The following is a 27917-nucleotide window of genomic DNA, read 5'->3' on the forward strand; positions in this document are numbered from 1 at the left end:
TAAACGCCCTCACAACAAAAGTATCAGGAAGTGCCGTCACCACAATAACTATCTGACTTAATTGCTGCCATGTGGAAAAAATATCAATTAATTGTTCTTAAGTTAAAAAAATGTCTCATGAGGATTTCCAACAACTACATTTTTTATTTCCTGATCCAAGATTTCATCGATCAGAGATTTTATCGTCCCCAGTTCCGATCAGAATCTGACAACACAGTCTTCCCATGTCATGTTTCCATGTGGAGTAATCTGCCAAAGTGGTGAGCTAATGTTAGCATGTTTACGGTCAGTTTTGATACGACTCATTGATAATTTGGCTTAAAACATGTTTCCAGCATGTAAAGAAACTAGTTTACTCGATTCATGGACGTAGTGCTTTGCTTCGACATCATCTCAGTGAAAAGTCGTGTTTCAGCTCTGCTCCAGGAGCGCCTCCCCCTGGCAGATGTCTGGTAATAATGGAGCCTCTGATTTGCTCCTGGAATAAATTACAATCACCAAGATGATATAATTAATCTTAAAAAGGAAACCTGAGTTCATCCTGAGTTCAGGTTCAGCCGACTGCCGAGTATAAAAGTTGTAGCGAGACACAAATCAGTTTTTCTTCATGTGTTCCGCTAGCATTGCTAACTTTAGCTAAGATAAGAAGCAACGCCTCTATTTAGGGACTTTAAACTACAACAGCCTCATCTTCATCCATCCATCCATTCTTCCTCCCTACATACCAAAGAAGTGATGAAGATTGTCACCGACAGATGAACCTCAACATCTGAACCAACATCAGACATCTTTTCAAAAATAATACCTGATTTATTTAAAAAGATTAAGACTCTAAACCAGTTGTTGTGTTTATTCTAACTTATGTAATACCAGATGTTGGAGAGCAAGAAGGATGAGCAAATATGTGGCTGGGAGCAAATAAAGGATTTACAACTTATTCATTTAACAATGATATAATAAAGAAAGCTATATTCTTAAACAGAAATTTAATAGATTTGTCAGTTTGGGGACCTTTTTTACTGCCGTTCATCATGTTGGGAAACATTAATCAGCATTCTCTGTCTGTTTTTTTCACTTTATTTAATGCATAAAAACATATCAATCCTCTTTTCTTATCATTGTTTTTTTTAAAGTTAAAGTGTAACTGGACCGGTGTCATATAGCCTACTAAAAACAACATATACTGGGTTTGTGCTTTTATTAAAAATGATGTAGACTGACAGATAAAAGCGTTTTTATTACCTAAAGTGCGTTTTTTTTCCCCCAATATAAGGATTCATTATCCCTTTAGAGTTTGTTCTGTCTGTTATGAGCACCACAGAGAAATCCTTTTTAGTTTAACTGTTGTGTACACAGACGGACAAAACCCTTTGTCTGTGTAATCCGTCACATTTGATCACCAAAAGTTGGATTACGTCATGAAGCGGGAACAGCCTGCGCCAGCGGCCGCCAGCACACCCACGGATGAGCCGATGAGACGCAGCACCGTAATACACGTTGTGTGGACCGAAGTCACTCACATTTCACAACAAATGCACGAAGCTGAGTTTCAGACTAAAACCTGTGCATGTGAGGGTTATAATCCCATCTTTAATCTAGATTACATTCACATCTGGCATGTCGCTGTGTCTCCCTGCAGCCTTCTCGCTCTCCTCTCCTCAGGTAAAAAATGAAAATATCCTTTTGTTCAACGTGACGGCTCCACCTGGACCGGTGGGCGTCAGACTCAGAGCTGAACCAGCGTCTCCGGCTGCAGGGCAGAACACGGTTACCTCAGACCTGCGGAGACGCCGGCATCCTTCCAGCATGAGGTAACCTTGTCCATAAAAACTAGTGATGTAAGAGGAGGATTCTGACTGAATTCACTGAGTGCTTATCCTCAGTCTCTGGCTACCACAGCTGTTTCACCTCCTTCCTATTTTAGGAAATTTCAGCTGCGAGAATCTGATTGAGCATCCGTGCTGAGCCAAGAAGATTAGACCGCCGCACCCCGAACAAACTACAACCCAGAAAATGGATTTCTCTCATATTACTAGGAGAGCTTTTATTTGGAGCTTTGCAAAGTACATTTCATGGTTCTTAGCGCTCATTCTCACTCACCCTCCCTCCTCGTCTACAGTAGGGCTGGGAAAAAATTACTCAGCCCCTCACAGATTGTTCTGCTCTTCCTTTCTCGTCACACTTAATTGTTTCAGATCATCAAACATATTTTACCACCAAAACAAAGAAATCTTAAGCTGAAAGAAACAATAGTTTCCAAACAGTTATTTTGTTTATTAAGGGAAAAGCAATGAAAATCCTTCTGGCCCAGAGTGAAAATGTAATCCTCCTCCTCTATTAATTCATAAATTATGGCTACATGTCACCAAACACATTCAGGCGGGATTAGTGTCGCACCTGTAGATTAAAATCGCTTAAACAGAACCGGTCAGACAACATGAAGCAGGCTAAAGGATTCCAAAAAAAGTAAAAAACAAAGCAACTGGACTTGTTTTTCGTAGTTGAAGACGTTCCGCTTCCGCTCCAGGAAGCTTTCTCAATTAAAAATGTCTGGAGTAATGATGAGTAAAGGTGGACCTGTTTCGGTTGAATCTGCATGTTATCTAAGCCATTACAGGCCTTTGTTAGGCAGTTGTATAAAGCTTGGTACTCATCATTACTCCAGACTTTTTGAATTGAGAAAGCTTCCTGGAGCGGAAGCGAAACGTCTTCAACTATGGAAAACAAGTCCAGTTGCTTTGTTTTTTACTTTTTTTTGGAATGACCATGACCTGATGACTGAGAATGTTCATCAGCATAGGCTAAAGGATCTCAAACAGCAAATATTTATGCCTCAATTTAAAGAAATTCAAGAACAGATGAGAAACGGTCTGGAAAAGGCAACAAAGCCAAGGCTCTGGGTCTCAGGAGAACCACGGTGAGAACCCTTTTCCACAGATGGAGAGAACGTGGAACATTGGAGAACCTTCATTGGAGAGACCGACCTAAAGAGCTCATCTATGAGGTCCCAGAAGAAACAAGAACCACATCTTCAGCTGTGCAGGCCTCACTGCCTCCGTTAAGTTTCGAGGTGAAGTTTTAACAATAAGAGAGAGAGAGACCAGGCAAAATGGCCTCCATGAGAGAGTAAAGGGGCCAGAACCTCTGCTGATACAGGACGGCGTGGTGTGGACTGATGTTAATGAGGCGCATGTCGCGTTGCATCTGCTGTAAAACTGACGCTGTAGGAAAACAGCATCTGACCTACAGCCAGGCATGGTGGTGGCAGAGTGATGGTCTGGGACGAACCGGTCCACCTCTGAACGCTTCACACCAAACAAAATGAACATTGTGGAGTACATTGGTCAATGTTTGGACTTAAATCTGGTTGACATGCTGTGGTTTGACCTTAAACAGGCAGTTGATGCTGGAAAATCCTCCATTCTGGCTGAATTTAAACTGTTCTGCAAAGCGGAGTGGGTCAAAATTCCCTCAGTTACGTTAAAGAATTAAGTTTTCGACTGTTTTACAGCAAATGTTGCTGTCAAAGGTGGAACTGCCGGTCATTTTCACATCAGGCCAGTTTGGTTTGGATGGCTTTGTTCCGTTAAATGGTAAATGGACTGAATTTATAAAGTGCATTCAGTCACAGATTTACCCATTCACACGTTGATCAGACCGGCAGCAACTTAAGGTGGAGCGCCTTCCCAGGACACGCCAACAATAAACTGATTTTCTGCTTTTTGCTCAGGTTATTTTGCTGATCTGAAACATTTTAACTGTGAGAGCAACAAATCTTTGAGGGATTAAATCCTTTTTTACAGCGGTTAGCTCGGTCAAGCCATCAGTTATTCATCAGGTCCAAGCATCTAAACATCAGAGAGAAATGGATATACATGACATATGGGTCAGAATGCATTTATTATTTCTTCGCGGAACATGGCTTGAAGCTTCTCATATTTAAAACTAGGAAGTGCATTTATTTGCATTCATGGCAGAAAGGTTGAGTATGAAACAGTTTTAGATCATACTTGAGGCAATATATTAAATAGAAATGAAGTATCAACAGACGTTGCAGTCAGTCTTAAGTATTTTCACAGTGGAAGGAAAAGCAACTTTGGATTTACTATTGCGAGTTTATGGAAGCAGCCTGTTTCTAATATTGCTGCAGAGGCCTTCTGGTCAGACACACAGAACCAGTTTAAAGGGTTGTCAGTCCTCCAGTTTGTCTTCACACACTAGTCAATGCAATAAAAAGCAAAAAAAAACAACAATTATTTGTATCCAAAATAATGCAGATGCCAGTAATGGGCAGTTAGGCTTTTGGGGTATTAGTCCCTTGGTATTTCTTGTGTTTTAAGCGGCACAAAGATCAGTGAACGTGTTTTAATAAAGGTTCAGCACCCAGCGTGCCTCTTAGAAAGCTGCTGCAGGAAGACTGTGGTTGTTAGCTCCTGCCGCCTCGTTAACTTTCCCCAGCAGAGCCAGAGACTCCACCGACAGACCCTCGTTTTTATCATGGTGTTCAGACGGAGGCGACTCCTCCTCCCCGTCCTCACCGCCCACCTCCTGCACGCCGCCCGTGGCAGCCGCCGCCGCCGCCGCCGCGGCTTCACACTCCTCCTTGAACAAACGGTCGTGCTCCATCTTCAGCTCCTGGTAGGAGCGGGAGAACATGTGGAAGATGGAGGTGGCGGGGAAAGCCATGATGAGGATGCCGCTGAGGATGCTGCTCAGCGCCACCACCTGCCCCGGAATGGACCTGGGCACCATGTCGCCGTAGCCGACGGTGGTCATGGAGATGATGGCCCACCAGTAGGAGGCGGGGATGCTGCTGAAGTCGTGGGTGCCGGTGAGCTCGCTTTCAGCAAGGTGGACCAGAGGGGAGAACAGGGTGACCGCCACGCAGAGGAAAAGGAGGAGGAGGCCAAACTCCCGGGTGCTGCGGCGCACCGTCAGCCCCAGCACCTGCAGGCCGAGGGAGTGGCGAGCCAGCCGCATCACGTACAAAATCCTCAACGCCCGCAGGATCCTCAGCACCAGACCCAGTTTGTCCAAATAGCCCTTACCGCCACCGGGCCGCTCGTGCTCAGAGCTCTGGTCCTCCTCCGTCACCACCAGCGACACGTAGTAGGGCAGGATGGCCATGGCGTCGATGATATTGAGCGGCCCGCGGAGGAAGCCGAGCTTGCTGGGCGCCTGGATGAAGCGCAGGATGAACTCCAGGGAGAACCAGGCCACACACACCGTCTCTATGATGAACATGTTGTGGCATTTGGAGGAACACTCGCCCTGAGGTATGAAGAGAGGAGAGGGTTTGGAGGAGAGAGGGGAGGAGGCGGCGAGATGGAAGACGAGAGGAGTGGGGAATTGACAGAGAGGAAGACAGATGGGGAGGGAAACATGAGAAGATGGAGGGGAGAAGACAAAATCCTGAGGTCAGATAATCATCCATAGTAATCATTAATAAATCATGAGTTAGTCACTCGGCACGCTATAGCCAGTGCCTCTGCCCTGATAGATAACAACCTGACACACTCCATCATTTATTTAATTGAGAAGACTTCAAAGATTAATGTAAGAGTCTGTGGAAGCTGCGGCAAAACCCAATCAAACGTACCCTCTAACTGTTATCAAGGAGAAGCAATAAAATAATAAAAACCCTCATTTAGGAGAGATTTTAGCCTGCAGGATGTTTGTGAGACATCTGTTTGAATGATCACGAGCGAAAGTGTAGTTTTTACTCTCCGTTAGCTATTAAACAACCGCAAGCCAGTGGGCAGACATGAAGGAATTTGTGCAAACATCCTGAACACCATATCGACCAGGATGGCACGGATTATTTTCACTGTGAACAACAGAATCCAGCAACAGGAGTTTTCATGACGCATGAGTTCAATGCTGAAGAATTGATGAGACTGTGACTCAAGTATCTCAGGACTGATGCCTGAAGCAGAAACAAGGTTGCATCAAGTCTCTCCAAGCAGCATTCACTCCTCCTGAAAGAGCGTAGAGCCACAGTGGACAGTCGTCTGCATTGTTGATGGCTTTGCAGCAATCCCTCATACTGAGCATGCATGAAGCGACAGTGGAGAGGAAAACTCCCCTTTAACAGGGAGGAGAACCTCCAGCAGAACCAGAACCAGGCTCAGTGTGAACGCTCATCTACCTCCACCCACTGGGGCTTAGAGAAGACAGAGCAGAGACACAGAAAGCTCAGAAGCTCACATTGACCCAGGAGTACTTTCTATGTTAGAGAAGACAGAGCAGAGACACAGAAAGCTCAGAAGCTCACATTGACCCAGGAGTACTTTCTATGTTAGAGAAGACAGAGCAGAGACACAGAAAGCTCAGAAGCTCACATTGACCCAGGAGTACTTTCTATGTTAGATGGTAATAGAGGATGATCTGCCTCGCTTGATGATGTCACAGCTAACAGAACGCCAGAACAGGTGTACCTTCTATGAGGAGAAACATGAGAAAGAATAAAAAGGTAAAAGATGAAATAATCAAACTATGCAAGTTGTAATGTAGATGGTAATCCTGAGAAACACTTTTTGTTATACTGGGTAAAATCGTCCTTCCATCCCCAAAGTAGTAAATACATTATGTATTAAAAAGGAGGTTAAAAAAATCGTTCTCTGTAGGAGCTGCAGGCTGTAAAAACTGGGCAGGGATTGGTCAGAAAAAGAGAAAGCAATAGGACGAGAGTGGATTTGAGAGATTGTTTTCACGCGATCCCCCTGATGAGCGGAAGTGCAGACAAGACGGTCCTGCACAGTTAATCAAAAAGGGACTTTCAGAAACTTCTGGAGAAATCACCGACCCTGCCTGTAAGAAGGAGAAATAATTAAATGAGAAATAATTAAAAAGTACTGCACCCAGTGTTCATGCAGCAGAACTCCACAGAACCCGTGTGATAGTGGCTTTATGGATATGCCAGTGAAAAACTTTTATAATACCTTTAAAATCTAAAATCTGAGAGATGTACCCATTACTTTGGTTTCTAGTATTGCTTTAAGATGAAATCTCACCAAAAGTACTAATTATGCTGTTTTTCTATGTCCATCTGCAAAGATGGGACTGAGATGTTTCCAGATTAAACAACAATCCTCCCCTCGCAGTGACATCCTGACATGAACACCACAACCAGCACTGAGGAGACGGGCAGCTCAGCAGATGATCTCAGCGCTTTGTGTTCTTTTTGCTACAATTTCCTTTCATAAAGAATAATATGCTGACTACACAGCTTGAAATCTTTTTTCTGATGTCAGCTGTGTGTATGTCGTCTCCATGATTCCTCCTCCCCCCCCCCCTCCAGTTTTCCACACTTCTTTCACTGTAGACAATCGGCATTTGTCTTTTGGTGCTGCGGCGATCTATTTCTTTTCAACACAATCCTTCTCTATCCGTCAGCCACCATCGTCTTTCTCTTCCTGCGTCTATTTCCACCTTCTCATCACTCATTCTCGTTCCTCTCCCTTCACCCTCTCCGGACTCTCCCCCCTTCATCCTTCATTGTCTCCCGCTGCTCTCTTTCCGGATTAAATCCATCACTACTTCAGTGATCCTCTAAGTAAAACAAATGTCTCCACGCTGTAGCTTCATGCAGGTGGATTCTTCACGCACTCCTGCTCACATTCATCACTTTTTTCCTCTTATCCAGAGATGCTGATCCCATTGTCGGCCATTTGCTTCATTCCTGCACAGCGATGCACGGCTGGATGCGTGCAGGTAATAAGATGTAGACGTCAGAGCGCATTAGTCTGAGTTTTTATTCATAAACTAGTTCATCAGGTTACATCACATTTCATCCAAAACAGGATTAAGGGCAGGGTTTAACATTCTCCTTCCTAAGGATTTACACACTTGTACAGACATTTCAAGTCTGGGAACCTTTGCTGCATCTAAGTATTCGCTGCCACTTTATTCAATTCAATTTTATTTATATAGCTCCAATTCATGGTACATATCATCTCGAGGCTCTTTCCAAAGTCAGACTCCATCAGATCCTCCAGGTTGGTGAGAAAGTTTCCTCTCTAAGGAAACCCAGCAGGTTGCATCAAGTCTCTCCAAGCAGCATTCACTCCTCCTGAAAGAGCGTAGAGCCACAGTGGACAGTCGTCTGCATTGTTGATGGCTTTGCAGCAATCCCTCATACTGAGCATGCATGAAGCGACAGTGGAGAGGAAAACTCCCCTTTAACAGGGAGGAGAACCTCCAGCAGAACCAGAACCAGGCTCAGTGTGAACGCTCATCTGCCTCCACCCACTGGGGCTTAGAGAAGACAGAGCAGAGACACAGAAAGCACAGAAGCTCACATTGACCCAGGAGTACTTTCTATGTTAGAGAAGACAGAGCAGAGACACAGAAAGCACAGAAGCTCACATTGACCCAGGAGTACTTTCTATGTTAGATGGTAATAGAGGATGATCTGCCTCCCCTGATGATGTCACAGCTAACAGAACACCAGACCAGGTGTACCTTCTATGAAGAGAAAAATGGGAACAAAAAATTTAAAGCTGAAATAACAAACAAGCAATGCAGATTGGAGAGCAGTAGGAAAACTCAGCAGAGAGAGAAAAATAGGTATAACCTTCCTACTGTTTGTTTACACAGATAAAGAATCAGCCAATCACATGACAGCAACTCCATTTTTTTTCTTCTCCCCAGTGTCCTGTCTAGCAATGTGACAATAAGAATTGATATCTTAATGCCAAATAGAGCTCGACAGATTTTACTTTCACAAGTGGAGCAAACAGCTTTCGCCATAATGCTCCGCTTGATTTGTGCATGTAAATAGCTTTATTGTGATTCCTGTAGGGAGAATTTCAAATTATATGGACACTACAATAGGAAAGTAGGAGAGTAAAAGAAAAACAAGAAGATAAAAAAAGAAAGAAGAGGTGAAAGAAAGAAGAGATAAAAGGAAGAGAATGATAAAACGTCCTCTATCTGCTCCGTCACCTGGAAAGAGACACAAAAAGAACAGCACAACCAACAGACATAAAGCAACAGATACAATTGAGTAACACCTTGATACCATTGCTAAATCATATGTATTATTATTTAAGCTGACATGTGTAATGTGATACCTGAAAAAAGAAAGTGAAAGATAATAAATAGATAAATTATAGCCTTTCTGTATATAAGTGAACATTTAATACCTGGGACCCAGCACCTGTGGGAGTTTGTGAGAGTACACTAGTTTAGGTGAAAATTATCCAGAAGGAAATAGTTCGATAGTGATTGTGGAGAACCGAAGAATCCTGCTGGGATTTTAACCCACAGCCATGTCTCCAGTTAACAAAGAAGGGTTTGAAGAAGAGAAAATATCCAGCAAGCCTCAGATGAGTGGAGAACGGGTCGACTGGTCCTGATAGAAAGTCAAGAGGAGCTTAAAGAACCACTGGCTACACCCAAGGTCTGCAGAACCCCCTCTCTGAACACAACATGTAGAACCTTGAAGCACCAGACACCTAACAAAGTGAGAATATAACCTTGGATTTTGCAGGAAGGAAATACAAAGTTTAATTTCGATGGCCAAGGACCGTATGGATCAGGGGTGTTCACGGCACGGTTCGCCATGGGATTTACGAGACTCGGAGAAGAGGTGAAATGATTCACCAAAGAAGAAGCCTATCCAATTTCTTTTTTATGTTTCTACCTGGATTAATGAACTGCATCACGACACAATGAAAATAAGTTCAGACACCAAAACAATTAACAAACACTATAAACAGGAGGAATAAAATCAATGTGCATAAAGCAGGTTGCTGCTCAGACAGTTATTGATGAACACAATGTGGGTTTTATTCTCCATTCTCCTGGTAATAAAAGTGATTTTCCTGACATCAATACAGAGAAAATGTCTTTCATCTGGTTCGAGTACAAGTTGAAACAGAATCTGTCAAACGTCTTATATATAAAAACCCAAAGAGTCAGTAAAGGTGTAAAAGCTTTGCTCCGGATCAGCGCCACAGAACTGGAGACAAAGAAGTTCATCTAGTTTATATAACGTCAGCTGGATATCTAGAAGATGCTGATGCTTCAAGAACATTTGGCGGCAGGATGGATGGATGGATGATGATGATGATGATGATGATGATGGATGGATAAATGGATCAATAAATGAATGGATGGATGGATGGATGGATGGATGGAGATGATGATGATGGATGGATGGATGGATGGATGGATGGATGGATGGGTGATGATGATGATGATGATGATGATGATGATGATGATGATGATGGATGGATGGATGGATGGATGGATGGATGGATGGATGGGTTATGATGATGATGATGATGATGATGATGATGGATGGATGGATGGATGGATGGATGGATGGATGGATGGATGGATGGATGGTGATGATGATGATGATGATGATGATGATGATGATGATGATGGATGGATGGATGGAAGGATGGATGGTGATGATGATGATGGATGGATGGATGGATGGATGGAGATGATGATGATGGATGGATGGATGGATGGATGGATGGACGGATGGAGATGATGATGATGATGATGATGGATGGAGATGATGATGATGATGATGATGATGATGGATGGATGGATGGAGATGATGATGATGATGATGATGATGATGATGATGGATGGATGGATGGTGATGGATGGATGATGATGATGATGATGGATGGATGGATGGATGGATGAATGAATGGATGATGGATGCATGGATGAATGGATGGATGGATGATGATGATGATGATGGATGGATGGATGGATGGATGATGGATGGATGGATGGATGATGGATGGATGGATGGATGGATGATGGATGGATGGATGGATGATGGATGGATGGATGGATGGATGATGGATGGATGGATGATGAATGGATGGATGGATGAATGAATGGATGATGGATGATGATGATGATGATGGATGGATGGATGGATGGATGAATGGATGGATGGATGATGATGATGGATGGATGATGGATGGATGAATGAATGAATGAATGAATGGATGATGGATGGATGGATGGATGGATGGATGGGTGGATGAATGAATGAATGGATGATGGATGGATGGATGGATGGATGGATGGATGGATAGATGGATGGATGGGTGGATGATGGATGGATGGATGGATGATGAATTGATGGATGGATGAATGGATGGATGGATGGATGATGGATGAATGGATGGATGGTGGATGGATGAAGGATGGATGGATGGATGGATGGATGGATGGGTGGATGGAGGGACGGATGGATGATGGATGGATGAATGGATGGATGAATGGATGAATGGATGGATGGATGGATGAATGGATGAATGGATGGATGGATGGATGATGGATGAATGGATGGATGGATGAATGATAGTCAGTCTAATGAATCCATGCAGTCGTCACACTGATTCGTCTATTCAGGGTGAAACGATTCTTTCGGCTCTGATCCGTTCGTCGTGTCCAGATCAGGAATCAGTGAATCGTTTCTCTCCACGCTGACAGACCGGCGCCCTGGAATCCTTCTCCGCATTTCAAACGCCACTAAAGCTCACTGATGCACGCCTCAAACTGAACTCTCCGTTAATTCGCAGTCTTTGGTAATAATCCCATAAAAGTGATAATTTCTCTGTAAACGACAACCGGACAAAAATAGCAGCAGAATTATAGCCGTAAGTTATTTAGAAGGAGGCAGAAGTCTGTTTATCCATTTACAGCACAGACAGCGATTATCTGTGGTATCACAACACATTCATTACTGCTCATACTAACAGATTCTATCATGCTTTCTAAATTGTTACTGAGGAAACCACAGATTCCATAAATAAATTAATTTAGTTGAATTCTCACTCCTTTGCGGTGTTAAATTGAATCACTACTCGTCAGCCCCCCCGCCCACAGAGGAAAAATGGACCCATAAAGGTTTCATGTGAATAGCTGTGATTTCTCCAGAGGAAAGAAGGACCAACTGGGGAATATTTGTTCCTCAACCAGAGGGAATTTAGAAAAGAAGATGACAGATTCAGTGGCTTAGAGGTCTTCCTCCCGGGAGTCACCGCTTTAATAAATCACAGCTAAATATTAACCTTTACACCTCTCCTCCTCAATCTTACCTGAATGGCTCGTGTTTTCCTCTCTGCTCAGACTTCTGCCCGGCCGTCCTGTATTAATCTTTAAGGCGCTCTCTCCCTGCGGTAGAAATGTTCAGCCCGCCGCCTTTTCACCGCTCATTTATTCCCCTCCTTTATTCGTCTCCTCTCCTGCTGACATTAGGCCCCATAAGAGCTTCCAGACACCTCCTGACCTTTGCAGAATAGGCCATTTGTTACCGCTGCAAGCTTTTCACCCCTGACTTTTCCCCGGTCGAGAGTACACGCAGTAACGGACGCAATGACCTCCAACTCTTCCTTGACCTCATCTCCTCTGAATGATCCTCTGAGGAAGGAGCGTCAGCGACGTCATCCTCATCCTCTTCCTCCCTCTGGGTTCCACATGGTCGCTCACATTCAGCTCCTTCAAAGTCGAATAAGACAAAGACCACCAGGAGGGGAGGTTTGTCAAGGGCATGGGACGTTAATAATAGTTACGTTTCTTTACTTCAGCTGAGGAAATAAGCTACTTTTTTGTGTCCTGTCTGGCAGTGTAGCAATAAGAATTATTGTCTTAATGTCAAAAAGAGCCCAACAGAATTTAGTGGAGCCTTACTGCTTTTGTTCTCCGCTTGATTTATACATGCAAGAAGCTTTATTAGAAGTTATGCTGGGACTATTTCATGTTCAATGGACACAGAAACAAGAAGGTAGAAGAGAAAAAAAAGGAGAAAGAGAAAGAGGAGAGGAAAGGCAGATATATAACAATATAACATCCTCTGAGTCTGCTTCTACACCTGCAAAGAGAGATATAGCACCGCAAAAATAGAACTAAAATAAGTTACATTTTCTTGAAAGGACTGTGTTTGTCCTTGATTTGAGCAGGTAAACAACATGATCTGCTAATAGAGTGAGTATTTTGACTCCTAAAATAAGATAATTAGATATTCTGCCCTCTAAATAAGATGATGGAGATGAGTTGTTCTTATTTTAAGTGCAAAAATCCTATTCCATTGGCAAATCGTCTTATTTACCAGCTCAAATCAAGAAAAAATGCACTCATTTGACTTATTTTTTCTTTCGTTTTTGCAGTGAGAACAGCAGAACCAGCAGATAAAGTATTACAGGTACAAACAACCAGCACCTTGATACCATCACTGAAGAATATACAGGATTAATTAATACGACATGTAGAAAGTGACAGGTGAAGATAATAACAGGGGTTTCTGGATAGAAGGGAGTCTGTAAATACCTGAATCACCTGCAGGTGTTGGTGAGAGTGAACTTGTGTCTGTGAGGTTTATCCATGAGGAAAATGCTCAATATTGTTTGTAAGGAGCCAAAGGCCCCCCCCCCCCCCCCAGAGCAATGGTGTCCAATAGGGAATCCGCCTCCCCCACCCAAAAGAGGAGGAGAGACGTCACCAAGGAAATCCCCCAACAGCCACAGTGCTGAAATAAGCTACATTTTAACAATGAATATTATGTAAATCTATCAGATGGAACTTATATTTGGCAGTGAGCGACCTGGAATTCAACCAATTGGACGTTTTTCAAGGAAGCTGCAGCTTTCTAACACAATAAGTGTGTTAGCCAAGTATCGAACGAAGATCCCAGGTCTATTAAAGTGTTTTCATTCACACTAAATGGTTTACTGAAATAAAACACATCCATAAAGCCACAGCAGACATAATGTGGCTGAAGATGTGAGTTAAATGAACAGATTCATTATGATAGAACAAACCATCATTAATCTGTGGCTCTAAACCAAAATGAACAAATGAAAGAATGAATGAATGAAAAGTCAGACTGGCAGAAAATAGATAATTTTTTTTATTGCAGTCTCCATCTTGACGGACCACCGGCTCCCTAAACCTTGTTAGGTTTAATGTCTTAATAAGGTGCTAATGTCTAATAGCTTCATTCTCAGGTTTTCTCTGCAGAAACAGAGTTTTTCCTTTGCTGTTTACAGCCAAACATCTCCTGCTAATGACTCGTTACCGTGCAGCAAACCAGCTGCTGGACGCCTCGCCAGCCGCACCAGTCTGTTTATCAGAGGTGTGAAGGCTAACTGCTGCCCTGTTAATGGATGAGAGGAAGTTTAGAGCTGTACACAGAGATGCTTTCTTCTTCTGGATCAGATAAAGCTAAATATTTAACACTTTTGGTGACTAATCAGGGCAATGTTTCCTGTAGGAAAGCGTCATAATGATGAATGACTGACAGGGAGGCGAGGCTGTGTCCTCTCTGAAATGTGCCGTCTTTTTTGTTCTTTCTGCTCTCTGTTTAAAGTGTTTTGCTCTTTAGAAGCTTGCTTTCTTTTCTATGTTATTCCACCGCTCTGCTGCAGTTTTCATTTAACCTTACAGCTGGCTCCTGGGCTCCGTCTGCCACAATGATTCTGCAATGCTGCTGGATAGACAAGAAGAGCAGACCTTGAACAATCTCTGCACCTTTTCCTCAAAGCCTCCAGATTAAGAGAATAATGAAAGGCTGAGTTAGGAGAACGGTGCTGCAAGGACAACTAAGGGCAAAAGACGGGGAGCATGGCGTGCTTTCTGTGAGTCGACTTTAGGCTACTAGTGTTCACCACTCATGGGTTATTTAAGAGCCTGCATCAAGTGACAACTTCATCTGTCATTTCACTGCTCTCCAGTTACGTGATTCTGCGCATGCGCATTATAACGTAAAGTATCGCAGGTGTCAAGGTGTGAGGGTCTCTGCTAGAAGAGAGACTCATGACGTCTTCAGAACGCACGCTGGGCATTAACCCTCAAGGCTTGGCTCCTCGGCTCTGCACACACGAGGAAGCTGCACAGGTAGCAGAGACCACAGCTCCTTCATCCAAAGCGCCCTGATAGGGATAAAATGAGGCGAGCAGAGAGGAGACCTGAGGGGCTCAGCCGTGCAGTGAGGTGAGCGAGGAAGGAAACCAAAGGTAACATGATGTGGAAAACCAGCTGACGTCTAAGGTTTGGGTATCTCTACCAAATGTCTCTATTATTCATGTGTCTGGATGCAAAACACAAGCCGTACGGTGCTGCAGTGGGTCTGACTGCTGCCTTGCAGCACGGATGTTCTGGGTTTAATTCCCGGGCCGGGTCTCTCTGCATGATGGATGCATTCCACAGGAAGACTGGAAGGTTAACGGGTCTCGCTAAATTGCCCTGGCCATGAGTGTGTTCTCGTTTTGGTCTCTGCGCTGCCCTGTGATGAACCGGCAACCTGTCCGGGGTGGATCTCTGCCTCTCCCCCAATGACACAGTGATAATTGCTGTCAGAGGGAAGAATAATCAATTCACTTCAATTAATGTTATTTATATAGCACCAAGTCATGATACCCGTCATCATCAAGGCTCTTTCCAAAGTCAGACTCCATCAGATCCTCCAGGTTGGTCAGAAAGTTTCCTCTCTAAGGAAACCCAGCAGGTTGCATCAAGTCTCTCCAAGCAGCATTCACTCCTCCTGAAAGAGCGTAGAGCCACAGTGGACAGTCGTCTGCATTGTTGATGGCTTTGCAGCAATCCCTCATACTGAGCATGCATGAAGCGACAGTGGAGAGGAAAACTCCCCTTTAACAGGGAGGAGAACCTCCAGCAGAACCAGAACCAGGCTCAGTGTGAACGCTCATCTGCCTCCACCCACTGGGGCTTAGAGAAGAGGTGATAAGAGTTGTAATATATCACGAAAAAAAGGATAAACTCAAACTGAAATCGATGTTGTTGTCAGGACAATTAATTTTTTCTGTACCATTAATAAATCATTCATCCACCGTCTGAACCAGCTTATCCTCACAGGGTAACGGTGGCACTGGTCAGATGAGGCTACATTCTAGACTGATGTCCAGTAAAACAGAGACACTCAAAGAACCAACCTTATTTCTAAGTGAGGCCACATATGCATGTTTCTGGACAGAATCCATGCATGCAGGGAGAACATGCAAACTATACGTAGACGCCAGGCTAGACTTTAACCCAATAAGGCAGCTGTGCTACCAACTGCACCCCCGTTTGGACCCCAGTGTGCGACCCAATAAATCAGTATGTTGGAACATGATTAAATGCTGCCGTTCAGTTAGACCACGTGTTTTCTAATGTGGCCCCTGTGATAACAGGCGAGTCTTAATTTCACAGCGGTGTCTGTGGTGATCTGACTGTCTGCAGGTGTGCTGATAAAGACTGACGACTTTGGCTGCTTGATTGCAGTGACTCGACAGAAAGAAGCATCTGACTCTGAGCTGCAGAGAGACATTGTGTTTGACTCCAAATGATCTAATTGTCATTTGCTGAAAGCTGAGCGAGGAACGTCTGCTGCTGTGTCTGAGACCTTCAGAGCAGAACAGCTGCTGTGATTGTCTTTAAACGACAGCGATTTGTCTGCTGCAGCTGTTTCACCACCCTGACCGTTAGTTATTGCTTTCCTTTGTGGTTCTGGTTTCAAAGCTGCTGTAGTTCCCCACCTGTCCACCAGGGATCCCCTTTCTGCTGTTTCTGCCTGTACCTGCAGAACCTCCGTCCCCACCTGTTTGTCGTCATTAATTAGTCTTGCGGCAGATTAACAGACCTTTTTACTAAAATGTTTTTTTTCTACCATCCCTACATTAACCTCACAGCTACAAGTTGAACATGCAAACGTGACGCGAAATATTTCCGGAAACCAATTTAATATTGAATGTCTTGTTAGGACCGGGCAGACATCAACAGAAACAGGTAAAAACTCTGAAGCCCAGAGGATCATACAAAAATTAAACATAAAACCTCCAGTTTCTATGACAGCTTTCAGGAGGGAGAACTTCCATAGCGTAACTCCTCATAACGCCCTGCCGCCATGCAGCTGACTGCACCTAACAGACGTCAGTAAGAGGCAGAGAAAATTAGTCTTGGATAAAACAATTAAATGTTCATTTCATTGTGTTTTGCTTTGTTTAGAAACAAACTGTTGGGCTGGAGCTGAGGCGTTCTGTGATAAAAAGCTATTCCAGCCCCCGTACGTCAATATTTGTATGATATTTAAAGGGACAGTGTCTAACTAAATGATGCTAATTAGCAAAAATCAAGTATTACTTTTGTAAATACATATTTTTCCAAACTCTAATAATGTTGCATCATAAATGAAACTGTTTGCATAACTTAGAATTAGTCGCAGCGTCTCTGTCTGGTTTTGATTAGTTTTGCCTGTTCTGCAGCACCGACGGGGCGGGGAAGGCCCGTTCAGACCAGCGGCAGAACCAGGTAAATACCTCCTGTTGTGCTAAAACTTTATTACTCAATCATGAAACTTTGAACTTGCAGACATCTCTGGGGACAGCTCATCCAAAACGGGGTCTGTCCCTGGAAATCGGGGATTTCTGGTCACCCTACTCTAGCATGTGTGTGCGGGGAGGAATATCAGCCGGTTCACCGTGTCTGTAGCGCAGCAGCGCTAGCGGCTCTCCTTATAACTAGTATTTATAATCGCTTATTTTATAACTGAATAAGCGACCGCACGTTCAGAAACCAGCCCAAAAAAAAACTGCGACTCACTCAATTTACAAACTTTAGATAAAAACAAGCAGACTGGGTAACATTTCACACGATGACCGTAACTATTAGCTATTAGCAATTAGCAGTAGCTAACACATGGAGGACATGTTGACATTGTCACATTTATGATAGTCCACAGCTCCTGTAGTTGTTATTACGCGCTAAACGGCAATTGTAATTCATTTAGCGCACCACTACATGGTGAACCACAATGAAAATCTTACAAACCGGGGCTTTAATGATATTAAAATGTAATAATATCCAAATGTAAACGTAGGACTTAAAGGGCAATTACAGCTATTTGTCTTTGTTGGCTGAGCTGCCATCTGTCGATCTAATTATGAGTCTAAATCTGCTTTAAGGCACCATCTCAGTAGTCCTGTCAGCTACGGTGATGGCTAGTTGACACAGCATTACGAATAAATCGCTCAAAACATTATAAATACAGGAAATTGTAAATAAAACATGATTTTATTAAAATATTCTATTTCGATCAGAAGGCAGATTTTGCTGCAATGCAGCATTTGATCTTCAGAACTTCATTAGTACATCTGGATCATAGAATCAAGAAGATTCCAGAAACATTCCTCTAACTTTGCTCCGTTTCAACATGATGCCTTTAAACAATTGCTGCACATCCTTAATGAGAATCTCCTGTTCCACCACATCCCAAAGGTCTTCTTCTGACTCTGGAGACCACCGCAGGTCAGAGAAGGTGAAGAAGGTCTGAGCTTTGGAACATGAGCAGAACCAGTGGTTCTGTAACCCACTCTTGGCTTTCTTTCAGCTGGAACCAGTTCGTCTGAACTCTGACGTCAACGAGGCGTTTTCCTCCACTCAGCAGAGTTCAGGAGGGGGGGGGGGTGTTCATTCATGGAGTCTGTGGTAAATACCCTGGAATCATTCATGGTAAAAAAAAAAGTAAAAACATAAATGTAATTAAAAAAAATGTGCAAACCAAAAAATAAAAAATAAATTCCAATCAGATTTTGAAATGTCTAAAAATATCTGAACTTCTAAATGTCGCTGCCGCGCTGCAGTGCGGTCCCGTCCAAACATGGACAGGATAAACACCTCATTTTTTGCTCCGCTCTCGGTAATCCCACTTGGCAGCCATGCAGCGCATCAGATGAGGGGAACATGGCTCTCCAGCAGATAGCCCATAATAGGCATGGAATCTGCTTGGCACTGATGCAGATGTACACCCACAGACAGAAACGGAGAGAAAACGGATCTGAATGCTAATTAAGCATTCTGTTTGGTGCTGTATAATTTCATTTGCATGAGGATTTGCACACATGTTTGTAGTTTGGCAGCTGTAGGACGTGTCGCTGTGTAGTTTACAGGAAGCAGTTTTTATACCAGAAACTCAGAAATCGTTTAAATCTATCCTTCCTCTTGACCTTCAGAGTTTTCCCCAACCCCCAAAAGGCCTTTTAGAGCTAACCCAGCCACATCATATCTATAAGTGAGCAAAAGAGTTGCTGAAATGGGTCATGAGTTGGTTTATTGCCCTCCTTATTTCACCATCTGCTGCTTTTCCTCTTCTCTAACTTCTTCTGCTTTCCATTTATTTACTCCCTTAAATTTTTACTTTCATGGAATAAAATCACTTGAGCTGTCAGCCTCAGTTTGAAACCGCTGGATAAAGTATGTTGACATTTAAAGGTACTAATGCTGCATCCTGTTTGATGAACTGAAGCAGAATCGCAGAGGAAACAGAAGAATAAAAATAGAACACCTTTTTGTTCGTGGCTCCTTTTGTAAAACGATGAGAGGGGCTTTATGATTGATGATGGTGTTTTGTCTCCCGGCTCTGGCCGGCGGTTAAGAAGACATCATGCACACAAAGCCAATAATTTGAGGACTCGCTGCTACGCCTTTGCACTCTTTGTTGCAGCGTGAGGCTCAGGTGTGAACCTAAATCAACCCACACAGAGCCGCGGAAGCACAACATACACACACTGGCTCAGATCCGACCGTCGGCTCTATCGGCTCTGCTGCTCCGAGCTGCAGGGGACATTCATTCATGCTGCCAAGCCCAGGCGGTCCGAAGATTGGGTAGCAAATCACGACGCCCCCTCAGAGACAGTCATTTTTAAAAATTGCTTTGTTGATGCACATAATGGAATCCTACACAGTTCAGAAGCAGGAGGCATGCGTGCATGACCAGAAGCTCAGCTCAGATTTGATCAGAACCGGCACTTTAATCTTAATCAACGGATTCACTGTGAAGCTGCACACAGGTAGAGTTTGCTTCTGGCTTCTGGCAGTAGGAAATATGAAAAGCAGACCCTGTGGTGAAGCCAATATTCTGTCTGCTCATAGTTCAGTAATTATGAATTATATAAAAATGTGTCCTTGGTCAAACTTCTCCTTTAAGTAAGTCTGGATGTTTATGACTGCAGACAGACGACCAATATGACCCGGACCACATCATCTTGGGATTGACCTGTTCTGAAATGAGTCAAACTTCTTGTTATGAATTATGACCTCATAACATTAATGAACGAACCTTGCTGCTATGCATAATTTACCCAAACGAGTTTCTCACAGTAATTTGATTGAGGTGATAACTCAATCCATGCACCACTGATGAAGATGATAAAAATGAAGAGTCACTCTGCACGACGTTATAAACTGACTTTCTCTCAGTGACGTCTGCAGTGCCAAAGGTAGGTTCACCATCCATGGAAATTATGTGTAAAAAATCCAGTTTATTAATGCAGCAAAATACTTTCACACTAAGACAATACAGAAAAAATTTCAACCTGTGATTTTAACACATTTATTCATGGGGGAACAATTATAGATACCCATTTAAAACTGCGACAAGCTGTTTTCATAGTTATACTTTTCATTTGGAGTTGATTATAGTTTCTAGGAACTTGCACTTAAAGGTGCTGTTCTGGTTCTGGTCCGCTTCTCTTTCTGGCTTCCATGTTTTACAGGCTGTTGCTCTTTAGCCAAGATAAAATACCAAATGCTGCGCTCTGTGCTGGGAACCCTGGGAAGTCTCATGTGATTGGCTCAGGAACCAGGAAGTAAACACGGGCTGCACTCTGAACCGCAGTAGTTCTGGACCGTAGTTCTAGGTGTGAAAGGAGGTAAAAATGTGACTAAGACGTTGTTTATGGAGAGAATTGATTTTAGGGAATGTTACTTCCATCCTGGGAGAGAAATGAGAATGATTTAGGTTGATTTTACAGTAAATTATCTTACTTATAGCTCATTTAATAATCAATGACTTCCTGTTTTCCTGAGGTTAAATATGATCTGACTCAGAGGGCCATTTTTGTAGCCCTTAAGGAGCCATTGCATCATGTATAGGGAGAAGGATGCTGAGGGAAGTAAAACAGCCTCCAATCCAAACTGTTAGAGAAATGCAACAACGGGTGGGGTCAACAAGTCTCATAACATCCTTTAGACGGGATCTCCATGAAGAATAGTTATCTGGCATACATTCCAGAAAAAGCCTTTTCCATCTTACCATCACAAACAAAAAGAGCGGCGTCTGCTAAACTCTGCTGGGACTTTAACTGTTTATGTTGCATTTCGTCAAATGCCAGTGCCTATAACATTCTCAATTTACACTATAATGTCTTTATAATATCTAGATGATAATATAAGTGACAACTTCTAGAAGATAATTTATCTCCATCTTCAGTTGAACAACGTTTGAGGCGCCGCTGTAAGGGGCGCAGCTCCAGTCCTTGCGGACCATCACCCTGCAGCTTTAGCTGCGTTCCTTCCACAAACCACCGAATCGCATGAATCTCTCATTATCAGGCCTCCGCAGAGCTGAGTGACTGAATGCTGATGAAGTGAATCAATCAATCAATCAATCAATCAATCAATCAATCAATCAATCAATCAATCAATCAATGTGTATCTATGTAACACTTTTCAACAATCCACAAGGTGCACAAAGTGTTTTACAAGTTAATATAAAAACAAGATGTCGAGACAAAACAGATAAAATAACAGGATAACAGCACATTTTCAAAACATTGAGAACTATATGGAAAAATAAAAGCACAAAATAAGCTAAAATAAAATGTCATCCACAGCTGAACAGCTAGGAGTGAAAGTCCGTCTGAACAGATGTTTTTAGCTGCCATTTAAAGACTCCTCGCTCTGTAATTGTAGCTCTGCTGGTGAAGCGTTCCACAACTCAGAAGCAAAAACAGAACGTTCCCCTCGTCTAGTCCTGGGAACATGCTGGGTGATTATTTTCTGATGATGTTTGGTTCAGGTGTGCTGGAGAAAGAGTTCCTCCAAACGTTGGAGTTGGACCCCTCTGCTGAAATCTCACCATCATGGGGAGCCAACATTCATGACCGCAAGTTTATTACTAAATTCCCTCATAAAGTTTATGTCACAAGAGTCTTAATGATCTGATGCAGAAACGAGAAGACACACGTATGGCTAACAATGACCTGAACGAAAAAGAAGAATCTGAAAATAGAAAGTCAAACAAGGTAAGCATGCTATGAACGTTTCTTTGGCGTCTAAGTGCTGTAGATCTACGTCTCTCCTGTGCCTCTTTTATTTTGCTTTGTCCAACCTGTTCATCGTTTAAAGTCGGCACGGTTCCCCAGGGAAGGCAGTAAATACCTGAGAAAATGCTCCGTTTTATGCACCTTTTGTTACTGCGTCCTGAACCTGGACATGGAAAACATAACATCTTGTTTTTTTGGAGAGATAGGACACACGATCCATCTCTCTTCTCTCATACACCTGTCTGTTGTGTCCATAATCACAAGCCCAGGCAAGCTGCATGCCTCAATAACGCCACAGACAAATCTTCACTGGAGGAAAAAGTGAACAGGAGTGGATGAGAAAGCTCGCCGCCTCGTGCTTCACTCCTGCAGCCTCTGACTCTGCTGTCTCTCCTTTGTCCACCTGCTGTTTTTTTTTTTTCATTTATGGGATTGAGGAGATAAAACACACCATTCCATGGCCTCCTGGGCCATCAAACTGAATTAGAAACAAGGAGAGCAGATTTGCTGCGGCGGTCCGAAAACATCCAGTCAGAGTATGAGCGGCATGAATCTTAGGGAGGCTGAGAGAGAGAAAACAACTGGAAATACGAGATAAGTGAGTCCTGCTGCGTTCATTTTCATCTGACTGTAAAGTCTGAGTCCAGTTACGCTGTTTTTAAAAGAAAAACAGGCAGAAATTGCAGGTTTGTGACGTGCAAAGCTGGTAAAGACGTCCTCCAAAAGACCTGCTGCTGCAGTGAAAGGTGATTCTACCTTTTAACATGCTTTACATTTTTATTTGGGAAAAAAATTAAACAGTTATCTGCAACTTTGTGCTTGCCTGTTAGAAATGAAATGCATTGACGTATTTGGTTGCAACTGGACCAAATGTATGTTTGCAAGGCAAACACAGTAAGTGGAAAATGTTCCCTCTGCTGTAGGAAAACAGTGGTTTCCTATTTTCTATACATGACTGGACCTGAGATTAAAGAAGCTTTAAGTTAACGTCTTTCAGTTGTTATAGCTGAGAAAATGAGAAAAGTCTTAAAAGAAGAGCTCCGGTTCCACCAGCATCTTTGTGGGTCATGTTTCAGATCCTCCGCTAGATAAATGTACTTTTGTTGCACAATGACAACAATGTAATAACAATTAGTCACATGATGGCCTCCAAACTTCACACTCTCCACTTTTATATGGAAAATTCAACATGTTCAAAATGTTTAAGGACTGAACTTCAAACTTGACAACCGGATCTACTAAATCCACGAATGTTTCAGCTAAATAAAGCCTGGAATGTCAAAATGTCCCGTGTCACAGAGAACAATAGCATGAGGCCAGATCACTTCCACTCAGTCAATAATCCTTCTTAGTTCTCTCAAGCATTTCTCTCCATCTGTCGTTCTCCTCCATCCTTTACTTGCTTTACCTCCTTTTCTAAAATTCGCAGCCGAGCAGAGGCGCGTTGAAGGGAAGGAGAAATCACTGCGGGGATGTGGGCTTATAGCCTAACAAAGAAAAGCAGAAACAGACGCAGAATGTGAATGAGCGACGGCAGGAGTCCTGCTGCGCCGGCCTCAGCCCGCTAACCGGGCTTCACAAGCTGAACACACCAGAACGTGGAAGTCAGAGGCGTGGACCGACACAGCAGACGGATTTTCCCTCATTGTTCGATAAGCACAGACACTAATGAGATTTGAAAGTGAAAACACACAAGTGTGAATGTCAAGAAGAAGAACTGCCAGCGGACACAGAAGCTATGATGTGTGCAGCTACAGGATGAGATCCAATTCCCTGACACTCAAGTAAAGATGTGCAAAAAAGTTCAAAAGAACTTCAGATTTCATTGCAATCATATTATCAAACAGAATAATGTCAATATTCCAATTTTTTAATGCAGAAACCTTTAATCAGTTTCACAGAAATCATGTTCAGATCAAGTATAACATGTTTTTTTTTACTGGAAAAAAACTAATTAATTGGCAACCCTGCTGTTAACTCCCCTTCACTAACAAGACAACTCTTCTCAAGCATAAGCCTGGAGCCTGGAGGCTGGAGCCTGGAGGCTGCAGGCTGCAGGGAGAGGGAGAGGGAGCTTTGACCCTGGGACTACAATCCTCCAGAGTCCTGGTTCCTCTCTGAGGCTCTTTCATTCAGCTCCTCATCAGGTTTTCTACAGGAAACGAGATGACCATGGACTTTGTGTCTGCATTTCATCAGATATTTTGGATCATTATCCTATTTTAAAAAGCCCACAAAGCCATGAACTCACAGATCCTCCACCATACGCAGCTGCAGTTAAAGTTCTGGTAAACGCTACATGTTTATGACGTCAGAACAGAAAAGGCCTGAGATGAGGCAGAGCAAGCGTCTAATGGGCGTCATGCTGAAGTTCCTTATCGGTGAATTTGGGAGATTTAGACCAGGGCTTTGAACCGATTTTTTTCCTAATCGGTTCTTTCCGAACAGAAACGGAATTATAACGTTTCAGGTTATAAGTTTCACCAATAAATTGACGTTCCCGAACCGGTTAGAACAAAAAAATACTGTTCCAGGAACGGTTAATTTCATTCCTTTCGTTTGACAAATACAGCTATTGATATTGTGTTTGGAATGAGCGTTTTACTTAACGATGGATCGTAATTTACCTCTTATTTAAGATGTGTAGCTCTAGTGGAGACACCGCTCTCTCTCCATTCAGTCAGCGAATGTGTGATGTCACACAGGAAGTGAACCTCAGCCGTCATGGTTACGTGCGCAGGAAAATAAATACTTTTTTTTTTAGTTAATTAGGCAACAAAAACTTTGAGGAACGAAATAAAACCGGTATTAACCGGTAACCATTATTTTTAAATAAGTGTTCCAGTTCCAGAACATTAAAAATAATAACGTTTCCGGTTTCGTTTCTGTTCCCTGTAAAATACAAAAAGTTTTCGTTTTCGTTCCTTGAACCGGTTCAAAGCCCTGATTTTGACATCATGATGATCAAAAAACATCCACCGTTCTTGAATGTCCTGTTCTCTGGTCTTTTCCATTTCAAAGAATAGCTAAGAGGAACCGGTCCCTGTGTTGCATCATGTTTACACCAAAAGGCGTCTTTGGGGACCGAACCCAATGATGGATCTTTTCTACCACTGAGTCAAAGCAATAAAACACGTTTTATTTTAGGGGGAGAAGGGCAGAGGGCAGTTCCTGAGGGCGATCTCTCTGGAGGAACCATCGTGTCCTACCGGACCACCACAGAACCAGAGCTGAGGAGCTCCTGTGTGGATCACTGCTCTGCAGACAGCAGGACTCTGCAGAGAATAACAAGGAGTGCAGAGAAGATCAACAGCAGCCGTCTGTCCCCACGGGAAGACGTCGCCAGCTCCTGAGCACAGAAAACGGCCTGCTCCCCCACAGGGGGGGGTCCAATAGACTGAAGGAGAGTTTTTATCCATGAGCTGTCTGTTTAACTGTATGTGCAACATTTTATTCTTGTGCAATATGTATAGTTTTTATATCATTTTTCCATTTCATTACTTCTTATATAGTCTCCTTACATGCAGCCGACAGTGGCAGCAGCCATAATTTCATCGTGCACCTGTGCGACGACAGTAAGAGCATTCTGTTCTGATTTGATCTGAAGACGGTCATTTGATGGAGCGCAGAGACAGAGTAAATTCAAGGAAAACCAGTTTTGCACAAAGCTTTTCTTTTGCTTCATCACTTTATCCGACAAATCGATAAAACATGACAGATTAATATAGTAAAACCCAGCATATATTTGTAATAAGTGAATAAAAATAGAACTGCAGTGATGCCATTTGAATGACTTTGAAGTCTGCAGGAAAATCTGAGCCTTTTTACACAACTTCTTGAAAACTTCCACTAACTAACCAACTATCCAAAGTACAAACGCCCCTTTATAGATGTGAACCATCTACAATATTTGACTATGCAAAATTCTGCCCATTAAGTCTCCCAGTTTTATTCATAATTCATAAAATGTCTAATTTAAAAGCATTACTAAATCCTGCATGTTTACGAGCAACCATGGAAACTCGTCCAATCTTGCAGCAAAGCTTTTCCATTAATGGCCAAACGGCGCTCGCTAAGTAGCAGACTTCTCCTTCCAGGAGCCTTAAACCTCGTCACGTATTCTGCAACCGGTGCTCCGATCCGCCTTGCTAAATTCTTCATTATAACGCTCTTTCACTCGCCGGGTCCTTCAGCTGCCCGCTCAAGTCACAATCAATACATGGTGATGACTTCTGAGGCAGCCGGCGAGGAGCAGACGACTCTTTTAGGAAAAAAAAAAAAAAACGTTCTTGGATCCATGAAAATAGGTATCTAAAGTTTAATGTTTACCAAGCTGGAAATGTAAAGAAAATGTGGACTTCATAATGACACAAAATATATAAAGGTATGGAATCAATAGCTGAGAGATGCATGCTTTTATTTGATGGCAGAACATAACCAGCATTTTATTTAAACAGATTCTAATTATTCTATTTTCAGCCGTCGTCCTGTACTTGTGATCTATAATTTTCATCTGAGGGTCCGCTGAGGACACCTGCCTTGTGTTTTCTTCTTATGTAACGGCAGAACAAAGGAGAGCTTGGGCAGGAATAGCTACAGACAAAACAGAAAGGCAAAGTTTTTTTTGTTTTTTTGTGTCAGGAAGAGATAATTGTGATGTTTAAAGAGACAGGAGTCTAACAACCTGCATTATTCACGGTCTGAAAGGCGAACAAAGCCGGGCGCACGGATGTGTTTTTCTGCTGCCGTGAGCAGAAACTTAAAAATGTTGCTGATATTTTAACGTAATGCTTTCTGGGAAAACAAGAGCAGCCATAAATAATGCTGTGAATGTGGTAATTTGTTGCCCGGGCCTTTAATTGATTACTTCTCTGTGTTTTAGAGCCTCATTTTAAATTCACTACTTCCTGTATTTATTCCAACATGTTTAAATATTCAGAATTATAAGTTGTGTTTTTTTTTTGTCCTAAACTGTGTCATCCATTAAAAAAACGGCTGGAACATCACCATTATCTAAACTTTGCTTTAAACCGAGGCCACATCCACACCAAACTATAAAGTTAAATCCATATTATGTGCAACCATCAGTTTGGAAAGGATGTGTATAAATCAGAATTTGGGTTTTTTTCTTCAGGAATCAGTCTGTGCCTGAACAGGATCATGAATTCTTATTATAATTTGCCTGCTGGGGCAGAGATCACTAACTTTATTCCCACTGCAAAAGCAAACGTCCTAATTATGGGAACAAGGGGAACAATGCAGGGGAATCTATGTGAAACATAATCCATGCAGCTGGAACCAGGATGGCTGAGACGTTTAAAAAGGATTGTTAGATTTTGTGAATAAGAAAACTAAAGTCTTGAGAATAAATGTGCATTAATGTGTCTGTGTGTAGACAGGTGTGGCTGACTGTGTCCAACCCTGAGTATGTGTAGTAATGCAGATTTTTGAGAGCGTCCTCGTTTAAAGATCCAGTGAGCCCGTTTGATTATTCAGAGACTGGACGAGCCTCAGTGAGCACCGCGGGCTTCGTTATGCCGTGCTGCTACGGCTAGACGCACATCACAGGACGCATCAACGCACCACCATGACGGCGGCTGGTTAATTTCACCAATTTGACTTTTCACAGCTTTAAAGGTTCAGCTTTGGTCTGAAATAAAATAAAAAAATCAACGGCAAAAGCCTCGGGTTTGGGTTCGGAGGACCTTTTGGTTGGAAACAATTCGCAGCATCTGATGGGTGAACACCTGGTCAATAACTGTCATAATCACTAAAAACACTCAAGATAAATTACCCTGAGGGACAAAGAGGCACGGACTGTCTGCAGACGGCTATCCT

General features: G+C 42.9%; 1 protein-coding gene across 1 annotated transcript in view; it reads right to left on the reverse strand.

Moving 5' to 3' along the window:
- Window positions 1-3881: 3881 nt before the first annotated feature.
- The window catches only part of kcng4a (potassium voltage-gated channel, subfamily G, member 4a), a 31673-nt gene continuing 7637 nt past the window's right edge, over window positions 3882-27917 (reverse strand). The window contains exon 4 of the mRNA XM_012862916.3: window positions 3882-5271. Coding sequence (XP_012718370.1) covers window positions 4396-5271 — 876 coding nt within the window. The 3' untranslated portion in view covers window positions 3882-4395. The remainder of the gene's footprint in view (window positions 5272-27917) is intronic.

The sequence above is a fragment of the Fundulus heteroclitus genome, chromosome 2, assembly GCF_011125445.2.
Source record: "Fundulus heteroclitus isolate FHET01 chromosome 2, MU-UCD_Fhet_4.1, whole genome shotgun sequence".
NCBI lineage: Eukaryota > Metazoa > Chordata > Actinopteri > Cyprinodontiformes > Fundulidae > Fundulus > Fundulus heteroclitus.